The sequence below is a fragment of the Camelus dromedarius genome, chromosome 16 (genome assembly GCF_036321535.1).
Source record: "Camelus dromedarius isolate mCamDro1 chromosome 16, mCamDro1.pat, whole genome shotgun sequence".
Lineage (NCBI taxonomy): Eukaryota > Metazoa > Chordata > Mammalia > Artiodactyla > Camelidae > Camelus > Camelus dromedarius.
In genome coordinates this window covers 36,908,567-36,925,041 of record NC_087451.1, presented here as the reverse complement: position 1 = coordinate 36,925,041, position 16,475 = coordinate 36,908,567, and the positions used below count along the sequence as shown (strand labels likewise).

Below are 16,475 nucleotides of genomic sequence, written 5' to 3'. Positions count from 1 at the left end.
CATGTCAATTTCCTCATTTCACCGAGCCCTCCGCGTTGCTCCAACATCACCTCTAGGCACTCAGACCTGTTCCTGACTTGAGACCATTGTCTGTGCTCTTCGCTTGGCCTGTCCATCTCTCCCCTGTTCTCAACATCACTGCTTTCTTCTTGCCCTTGACTCTCACCTTGTCATTGGCCAGAGTAAGTCTTTTCTGATTAATGTCCCCAGTGTTTCCTTCCACCATTTCTGTTATCTGACCACATTATTATTATTTATTTTTTGCACAGTGCTTACCTCTATCTCAAGGCTTCTCAACCTCAACACTATTGACACTTGGGGCCAAATAATTCTTTGGTGAAGGGAGGAGCCGTGGTAGAAATGAAATAAATAAGGGATCATTGAGAATGAGAAGGCTGAAACTACAGAAATTTATTTTCTCACAGTTCTGGAGGCTAACAGTCCATGATCGTGGTGCCAGGAAATTTAGCTGCTGGTGAGGTCTCTCTTCCTGGCTTTCAGACAGCCACCTTCTCGATGTGCTCTCAACATGACCTTTTCCCTGTGAGTGTGCAGAGAGATGAGGTGTCTCTTCCTCTTCTTGTAAAGACACAAGTGCTATCAGATTAAGCCCCATCTTATGACCCCATTCAAACTTATTACCTCCTTAAAGGCCCTACCTCCAAATACAGCCACGCTGGAGATGAGGGTTTCAGTGCATGAATTTGTGGGGAACACAATTCAGTGCGTGACAGCTAGCAACAATAACAGTAGCAACGACAACATTAAAAGCTCACCTAAATAAGAATGTACAAGAATAGTGCACTGACTTTAAAGTGTTTATAAGATCACTGGTTGGGTAGGTCATAACATATACAGATACAGGAAAGTAACATCTATGAAGTTTTAGTGCTTTGTATAAGGGTAGACCTTTGCATTATAAGAAAACATAAAATAAATTTTGAAATTGTATGTACTATACGTAGTTTAAAACTTGTACCAGCTTGATCATTCAAATCTTACTACAATGACTTTAACAGGTTTCAAACCTCCTGCATCGTCACAACAGACAGAACATGGACTCTACAACCCAAAATTTGAAAAGTGACAGAAAAGGAAAAAAATCAGTAAATTAAGATCAGGTGATAAAGAAGTGAATCACGAAAAGCAACACCGCGCTGCTATAATTAATCATTTGACTCCCCTTCCCCTACAACCATCGGCATTGTCTCACTGCGTACGTACCTGCTCAGAAAGACGAGAAAATAGTTAATATTTTGAAGTTCAGAGAAAGAAAATGAAACAATCTCTGTATCATCCTCAGAAGCATAAACAGTTCCATAATCAATGCGTTTTAAAATTTGCTGCCGTGTGAAACACGGGGTTCGGCGGCTGCTGGGGGGCTGCACGGCCGGCTGAGCGTCACCGCCCTCACGGGCCTTGTTCTTTAGTCCCACTATATGGAGTATTATTGAGAAGAACGATGGCATGAGTTTCTAAAGCATTTTGAAGCCACATCTGAGATAAGATATATTAATGCCATAAAATACTATCTTAAAGATCGAGTATTTGGGCTTTAGGGCTCTCCCTGCAGGAGCTTCCACTCTATTGAGAGATCAACTTCCTCATCAAAACCGTCCAACTCCTGCTCCTTGGAGAGCTCCAGAAACACCCGCAATGGAGGGAAAAAATAAAGAGAAGGGCGTCACACTGCCCCCGGTGGCTCCAAGGGAGTGCAGAGTGAGCGTACGCACATAATACGCACACATTCCACGGAGGCCGTAAAATCCCTAAAGCGGACGCACCTGCTCCAGGGTGGACTGCGAGAGGCTGTACTCCTCCAGGTCGAAGCTCCGCTTCACTGCAGAAGGATGGCCGTGCACTAGGAGCGCATATAGTTTTCATTCACAGAGTTTTACCAAGTCATGGACGAGAAAGTCCGTACAAACAGATTTTAAATGTAAAAGGCAAGGTAACAAATATTCCTGGATTGAACATGGGAAAGCAAATTCACCACACGGTCCTGCAACAGGATGGAAACACTCTCCCACTGTCTGGGAGTTTGGGCAGAGGCTCCACGAGCCTGGAAGACAACACGGAAGGTTCCAGACCAGCTGTGCAGGACAAGCCAAAGGACAGGTCCCTGCGGCCTGAGCACCTACCACGTGCCCCTGCTGCCTCCGCCTTCCCTCTGCCCCACCCTGCCCAGAGGCTGACTTAAGAGGCTCCTGCTGGGGGGCTCTGCCAGTGGAAAGCCCAGGAGGAGGGACAGAGGAGAGAGGAGATGAAGGCCTTTATTCCTTCTCTTCCTCCCTGACACCAGGTGTGTCCCTTGATTCAAGGTCACTGCTTCCCTCAAGGTGGCAAATTCTACATGACTCTGCTCCCAAGTTTCAGTCCTTGTTTTCTCTCTCGGTCCCTTCGGACCTGAGAATGGAAACACTTCTGCCATTTCCAGCCTCGGATAATTGCACTGTTGCTTGCACCTTGCCAAAGGGTCCCTTTATCAACAATACTGCATGGGATTATCCTGGTTTTGAGTTTACAGTCTGCTACCAGTGTGGACTGTGACCGAGCCTCCAACTGTGCAAACACGTAAGAGAATAATGAACGGGAAGACGGGGCTGGAAAGCAAGGCTTCTTTGGACATCTGTGCATGGCTGTGGTATTTCCGCCCTCCTCTCCACGGACAGAGGGTGTGGTGGGACTGGCCTGCAGTCTGGGGGCATGGGGGTTTGTCCTTGACTCACTTCTGCGAACATGTGAAGAAGAAATACTGCGGGTGGCTGACGACCCTGTACTTTCAGAATTTGGAGAAGCAAAGACGCTGCAAATTTCTGATGGACTTTGAAGGGAGGCACCCCAAGAGTAACTCCTGGAAGGACCAAGGGGTTCTGAGCAGGAGCCCAACGTCCGCAAGGTGGTAAAGGAGGCATCACCTCCCCTTCCCAGGAGGCTGCAGTCAGAGATTACAGATGGGAGGGAGAGGAGCCTTCAAGGAACCCACAAAAGCACTCCACAAAGGAGAGAACTGCTCATCTCCACACAGGAGGCCCTGCTGCCGTATTCCGGCTCTAATGACCAGATCAAGCTTTGCTGCCGTATAATCTCCTCCACTCTCCTTAAACTCCACCCCAGGGAGGCCCAGAACATCAGCTTATGGGCAGAGGAGGGAATAGGGTGAGACGAGAGAGAAAGCTGAACATCCCGCCTTCCCAGTTTCAGGTCTTCAAATCTGAGGCAAGTCTGACCTGCAGCGTGAGGCTCATGTTTTGCTGGAGTCTGCATTACCCGAAAGTGATCTGATGGCCTGGAAGAATGGGTCTAGGTATCAAGGCAAGGAAATTGTCACCGGGCAGGCATTTTGCTTGCCTGATGCTGGGCCGAGCTCATTCAGTAAATGTGTTGCAGCTGAGAATGTAACTGTGTCTAAATTAACATTTGGAGGGAAAAAATGCTAGCCTAGATCCCCTATTTTGTACTTTATGTACTCTTCACACAATGGAGCAGGAAACTGTCACAAAAAGTTGTTTTTTTCCCCCCAAAATGAGAATTTCAGTTTTAGCACGTTAAGCACAGCAGAAGGAATCTGAGGTGGGAGGAACAGTTTTGAAAGCAGAAATGTGAGAAGGCTCTTAAGAAAAGGCTCCAATGTATTCCGGGGAGGGAACCATCCTGGAACATCTCCCTCCCTGATCTTAACTAATTATAAAACCCTTCCTGTTGCCCGGAGCCAGCCAGTTGTGGGAATCCTTCCCACTGAATGATGCAAAACTGGTCACTCGGTCAAAATGGTCAGTGTGGAGAATGACCACAAGAGCCATAGAACGAAGGTGACCAAAGTGAAAAGAAAACCTGCCTGGGACGATCGGAGCCTTGTCTCAAGGAGAAGACTCTCTTTAAGAACTAGCATAGAACGCTGATGGGGGTGGGGGAGCGGGGTGGCAGACAGCTCGGCGGTAGAGCACCTGCCTGCACGTAGGAGGTCCTGGGTTCAATCCCCAGTACTCCCATTTAAAAAATAAATATACAACCAAAAACTTGTTTCTTTAAAAAAAAAAACAAAACAGAAAAACTAGAATGCTGGGGCCTGTAAAGGCAGGTCACTTGCAAGAAAGGCAAGATCAAGAAGAGCGGGGCGGTGTTCAGCTTTTTATCAGAGTTCATACATTGGTGTGTCAGGCAAACACTGAGCCCATGACAGACCCACGCAGGAAGCAAAGATCAAACTCCGCGAGCCTAGAGAAGAGGCCTGGCCTGGCCCAGCTCCACAGAGGGGGCCCTCCTTATCAGCATCTGAAAGGCGATGGAAGCATTAAAGAGACAAAAAGCATGTGTATGTCTGTCTGTCTGAGCTGCGGACGCTGTGGCCCCAGATGCCAGTGTCTCGTCCTCCCTTCTAGTCTCCTTCAGTTAGGCTGGGGTTTCTCAGTCTTGGCGCTGATGACATCCCGCCCGGTCCTTGCTTTGCTGCGGGAGGGGCTGACTTGTGCGCTGCAGGATCTTCAGCCCCTTCCCTGGCCTCGAGAAGACCTCCCAGACACCAGCTGTACCCCGAGTCGTGAGAGCCAGAAGTACAGGCCGACGTCGTTTTACTGCGTTTCATTATTGCGCTTCCCAGATACATTTTTTTATCTTGTCTTGTCTTTTTTTTTTTTTTAAACAAATTGAAGTTTGGTGGCAGCCTTGCATCGAGCAAATCTATCGGTGCTATTTTTCCAACAGCATTTGCTCCCTTCGTGTCTCTGTGTCACATTTTGGTAATTCACAAAATATTTCAAATTTTTCATTATTATTATATTTATGTCATGGTGATCTGTGATCAGTGATCTTTGATGTTACTACAGCAAAAACATGATGACTCACTGACAGCTCAGATGATGGCTGGCATTTTTTTAGAGAGAAAATATTTTAAATTATGGTATGTACGTTGTTTTTTTAGACATAATGCTATTGCACATTTAATAGCCTCCAGTATGGTGTAAACACCACTTTTATATGCCCTGGGGAACCCCAAGATGAGTGCAACCCACTTTATTGGGATGTCCACTGTACTGTGTTGATCTGGAACCAAACCTGTAATATCTCCAAGGTCTTCCTGAATCCCCAGAAACTGCCAACTGAGAACAACTGGGTTAAAAGTCTTGTTATTTATTTAGGTATAATATCAAAATTTTATCTTCATGTGTTTATTATACTGTTTTATGCAAGATTTGCGTACATCTGTTTACTAGAGTCTCACCTCTCAATGGTTACTCTTACCTGCTTCTAATTTGAAGAAAGCCTGCGATAACGGTCTCACATCCTCGACAGGCAGCCTGTAGACCATGAGGGAGGAGAACCTGCAAGGAAAAGAGAGCGAGGCTGAACTCCAGATTCCAAAAGCACAGTCACTAACGGATGCAGGTCTGAAGGGGAGTGGACCTCGTCCACAATGCGTGCAGGCGTACGCATCTCGACAGCGCTGGGGGCAGCCGTAGTGTGAATGGTCTGTGATCAGCAGGAAGTAAACTTACTCAAGCGGAACCATTAGAAGTTTTACTGTCGGGAGGCACGGGGGATGACGGGGAGGAAGCTGACAGCACCGACGCCCCAAGAAGGGGAGAAGCAGGGTTGTGTATCACCCTCTTCTCTCAATGAGAAGAGGGGAGCATTCAAGCGAGGAGAGTCAGGTTCACCTTCTGGCTCCCCCACTAGTTCCTTGGCAACATCTAACCCACCTGGGCTTCAAGGGCCACTGCAGATCATAATTAAAATGCTCAGAGATGCCATTCCCTGCGCTTTGACTGACGCCTGCTACTGGGCACAGGCTTCACACAGATGATCTTGTTTAATGGGAGTAGTTTTATCCTTTAGGAAGAAAACCACTGAGATGACCTAGGTACCTGTACATGTTAGTACCTGGCACGTTATAGAGCTGCCAGAAATGCTAATTTTCTTACAAGGATCAGCTTTCAAATCAGTACTTGGTTTTCTTAGTCCCCCTCTGTACTATCCCTTGGAACTGGGCCTTTCTCCAGTCATTAAAGTATTCATAATCACCATAGAGGTGGAAAAAAAAAAATGAGCCGATGAAGCTTTTATCTCTCACGGCCATCAGAGAAAAACAAAACAGAGACCAAGCTGAAACAGAACAAGTCCTGTGTTCACCTCTCCTGCCGAGCAGCGTGGGGGAAAACCCTCAGAATTTCGCCGTGCAGAGACTCCACCCGGGCCAGGGTCTTCACCTTCATCTCTAGCAGATAATCTTTGCCAAATTTGCTCTTCAGATGTTGGATGGAGCCGACACATCTGGAGGTAAGAGGAGGAGGAAACCCAGGAAGAAAATGGAGAAAGAACCCTGTTGTAGGTGACCTGGGGCCGGGAGCCAGGGGCAGCCAAGCCCTGCGGCCTCTCACAGACATAGCTGTGTGCAGGGAGAGGCCGCTTGTGCAGAGCACACCTGGGGGCCAAGCGTGGGCTGGGACGGGCACCCACCTCAGCCTTCCGGACACCATGATGGCCACGCGGTCACACACGGCCTCGGCCTCTGCCATGTAATGGGTGGTCAGGAGGGCGCCCCTCTCTGTGTTCCTAATGGTGGCCTGGGTCGCCTGCCTAACATGAGGTCAAGGGAAATGTTAGCTAGTGGAAATGCTCCGGGCAACATGAAAACACATTTTAAAGGAGCTTCCATTGGCTCATATAAAACAGTGAATTCAGATCAGACAAAGAAAGGATCTTTGAAGGGCCAACATGCATGGAAACAACCAAGCTAACAGGGTACCTAATTCAGAGCATGGCCTGAGCTGAAGGTAGAGAATGACTGGGTACAAGGTCGTTTAGAAAAATGCTGAATTTCAAGAATATTTATGAAAGGCAGTGGGAAGACAGAAAATGAGGAGAGCTTATTTAAAAGCATGAGAGTAATGACATATTCCCTAAAGTACAAAGTGACAGATTTCAGGATATTCCTAAAGTCATTAAAAGAACACATTGAGTATAATCTAAAAAACTTCTGAATCACAGACGTTGTATGTCTGAAACTAATATAATATTGTAAATCAACTATACTTTGATTAAAAATGTTTCAAAAATAAAATTAAATGGACATTTTGCATGGCAAAAATAAGAATATATTGGAATTTATTTTCCCTCCATAAGAATTGTGTATCTGGTGGTGCTGCCAAAATTTAAAATTTAATAATAGATTAAGTTGATTGAATATAAAAACAGGCCTTGCAGACTTGGAAATTCTTAGAGTGAGTACTGAGTTGTTAAGAATTATCTTTTTCTTCTTAAAAAAATTGTCTATGACATGACGTTAGATTTTTTTTTCTCTTAATAATTGCTTTTTCTGATAATGTGGATGTTTTCACTTTATAAACAATTTAAAAAAGAATTTTATTGCATCAAGGATTTTTTTAGTGTAAAATTTCAGACTTTCAAATGATGACTGCACAATCGTTGCCTAGGTGTATTTATAAACTGTGAGTCAAAGAGGAAAAAACCTCCTTCGGCACAAAAAAATTCACTGACTCTCACTATTGGATCGGTTATAAACGATTTTGAAGTTCAGTTCTTACAGGGCTATACATTCACTTGGGGGTGCTCCTCATATACCCTCACCACATCTGCAGCTGCCCCTCGGGGTCCATCCCCGTGGACGGCTCGTCTAGAAGCACCACCGACGGGTTTCCCAGGAGGCTCAGCGCGAAGCACAGCTGGAACGGGAGGAACCGCGTCTGGCACCGACCTGGGGGTGCGCAGAGGAGCACCCAGCCCCGCCCCTACCTTTCGCTTTACTCCCTCGGATAAAGCCTTCATGGGGAGCTTCAGCTGCTCCTGCAGCTTGAGCACATCCACCAACCTGAAGGAGACAGAGTGAGTCACTCTCTCCACACTGCCTCCGCACAGCGGGGAGTGTGTGGGAGAAAGGGCAAATCAGAGCCAACACTCCAGTAGAGACATTTTTAAAAGAGTTTTCGGAGTGATCGTAAAATTGGAAGTATCTAGGATACTTCGTGAACTTTGTATGGCAGCCAAATTCATATTTTCAGTGGCTTCTTTCTGCATTAAGGAGAATCTATAACCAAACATTATGAGGGTTCCTTAAAAAGCTAAAAATAGACCTACCACAAGATCCAGCAGTCATATTCCTGGGCACATACCCAGAAAAGACAAAAACTCTAATTCAAAAAGATATAAGCACCCCAGTGTTCATAGCAGCACTATTTATAACAGCTAAGACACGGAAACAACCAAAGTGCCAATCAAAAGATGACTCACTTCAAAATGTAGAATAGATAAACAAGATTGCACTGTATAGCACAGGGAAATATATGCAAGATCTTATGGTAGCTCACAGAGAAAAAAAATGTGACAATGAATATATGTATGTTCACATATAACTAAAAAGTTGTGCTCTACACTGGAATTTGACACAACATTGTAAAATGATTATAAATCAATAAAAAATGTTTAAAAAAATAATAAATAAATAAGAAGATGTGATATAGTGGAATACTACTCGGCCATAAAAAAGAGAAAAATATTGCCATTTGCAGCAACATGGATGGACCTAGAGAATGTTATGCTTAGTAAGTCAAAGAAAGACAAATATTATGTCACTTATATGCAGAATCTAAAAAATAATACAAATGAATCTATATACAAAACAAACAGACTCACAGACATAGAAAACAAATTTATGGTTTTCAAAGGGGAAGGAGAGGGGAGGGATAAATTAGGAGTATGGGATTAACAGATGCAGACCTCTATACATGAAATAGATAAGCAACAAGGATTTACTGTATAGCACAGGGAACTATATTCAATATCTTGTAATAACCTATCATGGAAAAGAGTCTGAAAAAAATATATACACATAACTGAATCACTTTGCTATACACCTGAAATTAACACAATAATGTAAGTCAACTATACAGCAATCAAAAAAAAAAAAAGAATAATCCATAACCCTTTTCTCTCCAGGTTTAAGGTGAGAGAAGACACTGAATTGGGCTCTTGATGATCAAATCGTCTCCCATGAACATCACTTAGAATCTCCGTCCCTTATTTTGTGTTAAGGCATCATCCCCCTGGTGGAGAACAGGTATGTCTCCCCCGTGTACCGTGTGATGGCAGCCGCGGCGTCTGCCTTCCTCAGCCCTTTCACAGCGGCGAACACCTCCAGGTGCTCCTGCACCGTCAGGCTGGGCCACCGCGCGTTCTCCTGGGGACAGTAGCCCAGGAACCCCAGGGCGTCCCCTCCGCCGCGCCCTTTCAGTAGCACCTGCGGAGGAAAGTCCCCTCTCACATTCTTTCCAAGCCTGCGTGTGTGTGTGTGCACTGTGTGCATTTCAGTGATGCCCCCTGATGCACATGTGCTGCCAAGAGTGCAAAAGTACATACGTAATCACTTCACTCTGGGGAAAAGATGATGAAAAACTCAAACGGCAGATAATCCACACTGCTGTACCCCTCCATTAAAGTTTAGATTTTATCACCAAGTCCATCACCATGACTGAATTCAGGGTTGCTTATTCAGTTGCCCAGTGCTTGACTTCATTTACTGATCTAAACATGCAGAGGAACAGGTATTTGCTGAAGATTCTGTTTTTCCAGTGTTAAAACAGTTATAACATCTGTTTTACACGTTTGTTATGAGGATTACATAAGGCAGTTTTTCTCAGTTGGGGCAATCCCAGGGGATATTTGGCCATGTCTGGAGACATTCCTGATTGTCACGACTAGGGTGCTGCTGGGATCCAGTGGGTCAAGGACAGGGGAGCTGCTAAATATCCTGCAATGACCAGGACAGTTCTTCACAGTAAAGTCATCTGGTCCAAAATGACCCGAGTGCCAAGCGTGAGAAATCCTGCACTAAGGTAATAAATTAAACGCTCTGAGCACTAGCCTGGCACACAGGAACCAGTAAACACACGATAGCATTTCTTATTTTTATGAGCCAGATACCGTGCTGTATATTAATAATGACAGGTAATGTGTACCAGGGCTTAACATTTTATGTTTTGAATTACTTTAACTTTAGAAAAACCCTCTATGACTGAAGTATTGGTTTGATCACCCCTGTTTCACATGAGAAAACAAACACATGCACAGATTTAGAAATTTGCAGAAGGTCACACAAGGCAAACCCTAGAGTTGAAACTGGGATCCACCTTCAGAATCCAAGCCCTTGACCTCGATGCTATAGTGTCTCTCCCCAGTACAAAGGAGGAGAGACCTAGCTCACCTGGCCTCACAGAGCCTTCAATCTAGACAGAGAAATGGAAAATAAACAAGTAAACACATATGTGAATGAGTTACAGCCCCTGCTGAATGCTTTCGAGGAAAGAAATGTGCTAAAAGGGAGGGTCCAATTTAGCTCCCAGTGTAATCAGGCAAAGGGCTTCTGGGGAGGTGAGTTTTAAGGTGATGAGAAGGAGATAACCAAACTCATGATGAACCGAAAGAAGAGCACTCCACCCACCAGAAAAGCAAACCTAAAGGTGCTACGCTGGGAAGACGAGCAAAGGCCAGCGTGAGCAGTCGGCATTGGGGGAAGGTGCTCAGCAGAGCCCAGATCGTACAGGTAAAGGTTTGGGATCAATTCTAACGGAAGGGTTATAAGCAGGACAGTGACACGACCTCATGTGCATTTCTTAGAGACGGCTCTGGCTGCGGTGTGAGGCGAGCGTGGAAATGGAAGAATGGTAACTTGGGGACCTCCGCAGTGACCGGCACCCCTGCGCAAGCTCTCTTTGTGAGCGCTCCCTCTGGCCTTAACCCTCCATCAGGTGTCAGGGGTGTCTCCCCTTCAAAGGTTTTGAACTTCGGTCCACTGTCCATCGTTTCACACAATTTGGCGCGTGGTGTTCATAGGCTATTCTCATTTTTGCTTTGGAATTTAGACAGTTTCCTCTAAACTATGATCTCTATTTTCTGAATAAATCCTGGATCTTGGCAATTCAATTCAACAAGTTCTCGGGATACGTAAGTCAAAAAAAAATAAAATCCCAAACATCTTGGACTGAAAATAAAACTAATATTTAGCTTTACTTACCAAAATATTTCCCGTTAATGTCTCTATTTATCATTCTTTAAAAGGCACAGTATAGATAACACGTAACCCTTTTTAGCACCTAACTATTTTTGGACTCAAGGAGAGAAATTTTTAATTAATCCTCTTCATTCAATGCATAAATCACATTGGTTAATAAAAAAGGATCATCTGTGTATTAAGACTGTTATCAGTATTCATTGTAAAATGTTTGCTCTAGGCAGCATTAGTGACCACGTTTCTGTGTTTTACTGACCTGCCCTGCGGTTGGTTTTGTGTCTCCGGTTATCATCTTGATAGTTGTACTTTTACCTGCTCCATTGTGTCCTAAGAGCCTATAACTTCACCTGAAAGAAACAGGTGTGCTCAGAATTACAACTGCAAATAATTACAATAAAACAAAACAAATGGTATCTGAAGGCTCCCCACGTGTCAAGATTGTTGTCAAATGCACTATGTACATCATTTCACTTATTCTTCACACACACACACACACACACACACACACACACACACACACACCCCTAGCTTCATTTTGCAGGCAAGAAAACTGAGGCATAAAAGACGATAAATGACTTGCCCAAGGTCATGCAGCCCATAAGAGGTTGAGCTGGAATTTGAAACAAATTCTGTTTTGTGGCACTTAACCATCCCTCCACAAAACATGCTATTTGTTAGAATAAAGAATCCCACTGAATTCCCTTCTGGGTAATATCCCCTGCTGGGAAATTAGTTATATTACTATATATATCCATCCTTTTTAACAGAAAGACTGCCTCTGTTTGGGTCATTGTTATTCTTATCCTTTTCTGGTTTTTGTTTGTTTGAACAGAACAGACATAACTGTCTCCCTGTGCAGAGAAAAAACATTATTATTGTAACTGAGTCTTTTAAACAGGATGGACCAGCCTCAGCCTGTTGACGAGTTGGCCTCCACTCATGTTTATCAGTAGTCTTAATCCCCTCAAAGGATCTCATCCTCAGAGTTCAAGATTGCTGTGCTACAGACATAGAAAACAAACTTACGGTTACCAGGGGGGAAATGTTGTGGGAAGGGGTAAATTGGGAGTTTGAGATTCGCAGACACTAACTATTACATATAAAATAGATAAACAACAAGGTCCTACATTACAGCACAGGGAACTATATTCAATACCTTGTAATGCCTATAATGAAAAAGAATATGAAAAAGAATATATACACATGTATAACTAAATCACTAGGCTGTACATCAGAAATTAACACAACATTGCAAATCAACTACCCTTCAATTAAAAAAGAAAAAGACAGCTGTGCTAACAGAACTACCGTTTCCAACCTTCCTTTACACAGAAAGAGATGTTTCTTGTGGCTACTTTTTTCTTCCTCTTGGCAAAGCAGGTTTTCCTTCTGCCTGTGTATTCCTTCCGCAGACAGCTGGCAATGATGACTGGGTTCTGTAAAGACAAAAGTCAGGACCAGGGGGGCTTCATTCTCACCATACTCCCTATGACCACATCGTCCCCTGTTCATTGCCACGAAGCCGGCCAGTCCTTCCCCTGGAAACTGCCATTTCCAAGCGAACTCTCCCAGTCTATATTCCTGCAGGGAAAGGACATCTGTACTCTGTCGTGTCGTTTGAGCTTGCTCTTCCCCAGAAAAGTGGAATAGACGCAACTACATGACCACCAGGACTGTTGAGACACACACACACACACACACACAACCCCCTCAGATGTGAACTGCTTGCCATAAGCTTTACTCACTTTATAAAACTCACAAAGTCTTACTTAGGTTTTGTAATGATTATATTTACTTGCCAAAAACTATGACTGAAAAATAAATGAACAAGTTAGTGTGTGTGTTTCCTTAGTTCTCTTATCTTGTGGGCACTGCATAGTCACAGAGGTCAAATAATGAGCTAAATGGGTAAGAATGAAAGAACCGTGAAGCACTTGAGTGCTTTTGAAAAAGTAAGGCTGCAAAGTAGCCCACTTCCTCTGACATAAAATCACGTGATGCATGTTGTTAGCAGTTCTACCTCGTCCGAGTCCGGGGCAGTCACAGCGTTTGCTGTTCTCATTCTTTCCATCTGAACATCGTCATCCTCTCCTTCAGGTTTTTCTGGGTTTGGAAGAACACTGCTGCTTCTCGGTGAAATTCTGAAATCAAAACAGTGTGAGACCGACAGGTTTCCAGTTGAAAAACTTGTAGCAAAATAAAGAATTTTCGATAAACTGTTATCAATTACTTGAGCAGACTGAGTAATCGTGAGCACAACATACTCCCCATTTTTCCACTCTGCACCACTTGCCTTTCTAACAGCCTAGTTTCCACCAATGATTCAAATGATGCTGCTTTTACAGGATCCTGGCTTTTTGCCTAAGCTTAATTCTCCTTATCGGCTGTGACTTCTTTTTAAAGTAATAAAACAGTACATACTCTCTGGCAAAGGATTTTGGAGCAGAGTTGCATGTAAAAGGAACCTAGGAGCTGTAGTTTTGACACAGATATTTTGGAATTCTGAAGGCTTTGTGACAACAATGGATCCAAACATTCAGAATCAGAGACGTGTCCTAGAAAAGCCAGGACATGTAATTCCCAGTAAATGGACACAGTCATTTCTTGGGAATATAGGTCAGAATCCCTCTTTCCTGATTGCAGTTGATCTCTTTCCTTCACCATCCTCACCACTGATTACCTCTGATTCCCACCCGTCTCCCTCACGCCAGCCCAAATGACTGCTGCCAGCAGATTCCCTGAAACAGGGCAGCCATCCTGTCACTCTCCTGCTCTACCTGCCCACTCTGGGCTTGAGCCTGATTCACATTCTGTGAGTTAGGCAAGGTTTTCAAATCATGCTTGTCTCTGTTTCCCATGAGGTAACTTGCATAATGGGAAAAACTTCCCTATTCCAAGACCTTCCAATATCTAGCTTCCAATTTCATTGTCCATCATCCTTCAACACAAGCCTCCAGGTTCCTCCCAGCTGCCTTCTCAAATCTACAAGGAGGCATTTATTTCAGCGTGTTCTTCTGCCCAGACGACTCCTCCTCCCTGGATTGGCTATACCTTTCCAAGTGCTTACCTCTACCTACCGACTGTTTTAAAGATTCTACCTCTTGTCTATCACTCTCTTCTAGTATGTCAGTGAAATTACCGTCTGCCTTAATTTTTTGGGGTCTTATATGTGCTAATGTGGCTTCTCTCACTAGACTGTAAGCTCATTAAAGTACTATCAATTATAATTTTGTACACTACACAGTCCCTTAAAAACAACCCTACAAAGTGCTTTTTACTCAATTTATTAGGGCTATTAAAATGTCTTTAAACAATGACTATTCAAATAAAACATGAAATTCTATTGGAATTTTCTTAACCTGAACACAGGATCCTTTCTCATTAGTTTCCTCCTAAAGTTCATTTCCAGACATCGTAGAACAACGAGGAAAGTGAAAAAGTGAAGGTAAGGCTAGGGGGAATAAAGGACAGTCAAAATTAGCATCACCATAAAAACAACAATTTCCATATAGGAAGTGATTTAAGGAGTTTGATCATATATGAAGTTTTTGAGGATTTGATAACGTTTTTACAAGATTGAAAGACAATGTATTTAATATTCTAGGAAACTCTCCTCGTTAGCATCACTGCCCTTAAGAGAAACCATGACAGCAACAGTAGTAGTAAGTTGATACCATTCAGAGTTTGAGCTTTTCATTATCAGTTGATCAGTATTAAGACAGTGGTCCAGATTTTAAAGCTTGTGTGTGTGTGTGTGTGTGTGTGTGTGTGTGTGTAGTGTTGCTTCCGGTGCCTAAAGTGAAGAATTTTTAAGCGCCAAATTAAAAATTTAAATTTAATGCAGAGCATACAAATGTGCCCCCTCATGCAAGAACATTTAAATGGAAATGTCTTCTTACTATTAGCAATGCCAGAAATACAATCTGCTGTTCTGAAGCTCCCAAATAATCCACAGAGTCAGGAGAAATCTGTAAAATGAGGGAAAGAGTGTGTTTAGATGAACCTTTATCTGTTTCTGAACCTCCTCTTAGATAAATTAATGTCCATTAAATGACCTTGCCAGCCAGCACTCTATGTGGTTCTCCCTTCTGCATCAGGGGAAAGTCCGTGTCTGACTTTGCTGTGTGTCTTCCTTGCTTCCAAGGTCACTCAGTGACCTCTTCACCCGTGTCTGGCTGTGGGCTCAGCTGCGTTTACCTGAAGCACTGGGACTCGGCGGGATTCGCCCGGTAGCACGATCCTGGGTGCTGCTGGCGGGACCCATTGAAGCCACGGGCAAGAATTGTCTTAAGACAAACTCTCTCCCCCAACGACCTGCCTCTCTCTCCACATCTGTGCTCCCTCCCTGTTTTCTTCCCCAAGAGCCCTAGAACCATTACACTGCTCCGTGCCTTGAGAATAATCATGACAGTCCCTCACCCCGAAGACGAAGCCCTTCCCTTGGAGTTCCACGTGCACACGCTTACATGCTGCTCATGCCGTTGAGGGTCTGGGCTTTGCGCTCTGTGTCAGGTGACCAGTATTAAGATAGTGGTCCAGACTTTAAAGCCTCTGTGTGTTGGTTAAGGGCATGGTTTTCCTTAGACAGGGTTTGAAACATCCCCCAACCCTTTAGTGAATAAGGGGTAAAGGGCCAATTTTGTTTCTTGAGCTGTATTTCCCGAGACTTTTTTCTGAGCAACTTTAAGCCAGTGTCATAAATTTTTAGCCATCACAGCTGTCCACCGTCTAAAAATGATGATTTTTTTTTCCATACCGGATGATTTGCCGGGATCCTGACTTCATTTCAGATGGTCTTGTTTTTCTAAGTGCTGCAGTCACCCACTTCAAAGAACCGTATCATATCCAAGATCAACTTCAGGCTCCCTGATCTATGCTCTCTCTGCCCCTACATCTTATTCTTTCAGGTTCCTTACTCTATAATTTGGAGTTGGCGAACTTCCAAGCCACCAACCCACCACTTCTTCACTGTCCAAAATTAACAGAAAAAGGGCATCTCTTCAGCCTCCCAGTAGGGTCATTTATTCCCAGGAGTGAAGGTTATTATGAGAAGTGTAAGATTCCGCCACGGTGGAGTTGCCTTTGACCTTCATGGACCCCGGCGGGGCTTCCTGTGGGTTAAGAATGCGACCCTGGCCTGTGGTGAGTGAACTGGCTTTCTGAAGGCACACTGCAGACACTGTACCACCAAGGACTCTACATACATTTAACACATCCCATGGCTTTCTCCAAAGGCAACACATTTCATGACCCAAGGACGGGAGTGAAATGACTTACCTCAGAAAAAATAAACAGGGAACCAATCAACGTGAAGGTTGGTATTAACATGGTACAGAGAAGCAGCCCTAGAAATCCATATTCATTTAGTTTGGAAGCAACCATGGAGAAGATGGTAATCTGAAACAAAAACACAACGTAGCTTCTCTAAAGTCTAACAGTCTAAGAGCAATAT

General features: G+C 44.1%; 1 protein-coding gene across 1 annotated transcript in view; it reads right to left on the bottom strand.

Moving 5' to 3' along the window:
* Positions 1–399: 399 nt before the first annotated feature.
* Positions 400–16,475, bottom strand: part of LOC105085699 (ATP-binding cassette sub-family A member 9) — a 58,137-nt gene continuing 42,061 nt past the window's right edge. Inside the window, 14 exon segments of the mRNA XM_064495623.1 lie at positions 400–1,652; positions 1,786–1,840; positions 5,242–5,321; positions 6,130–6,270; positions 6,457–6,576; positions 7,588–7,682; positions 7,753–7,828; positions 9,093–9,253; positions 11,280–11,358; positions 12,329–12,459; positions 13,044–13,164; positions 14,383–14,474; positions 14,923–14,991; positions 16,301–16,420. Coding sequence (XP_064351693.1) covers positions 1,556–1,652; positions 1,786–1,840; positions 5,242–5,321; positions 6,130–6,270; positions 6,457–6,576; positions 7,588–7,682; positions 7,753–7,828; positions 9,093–9,253; positions 11,280–11,358; positions 12,329–12,459; positions 13,044–13,164; positions 14,383–14,474; positions 14,923–14,991; positions 16,301–16,420 — 1,437 coding nt within the window. The 3' untranslated portion in view covers positions 400–1,555.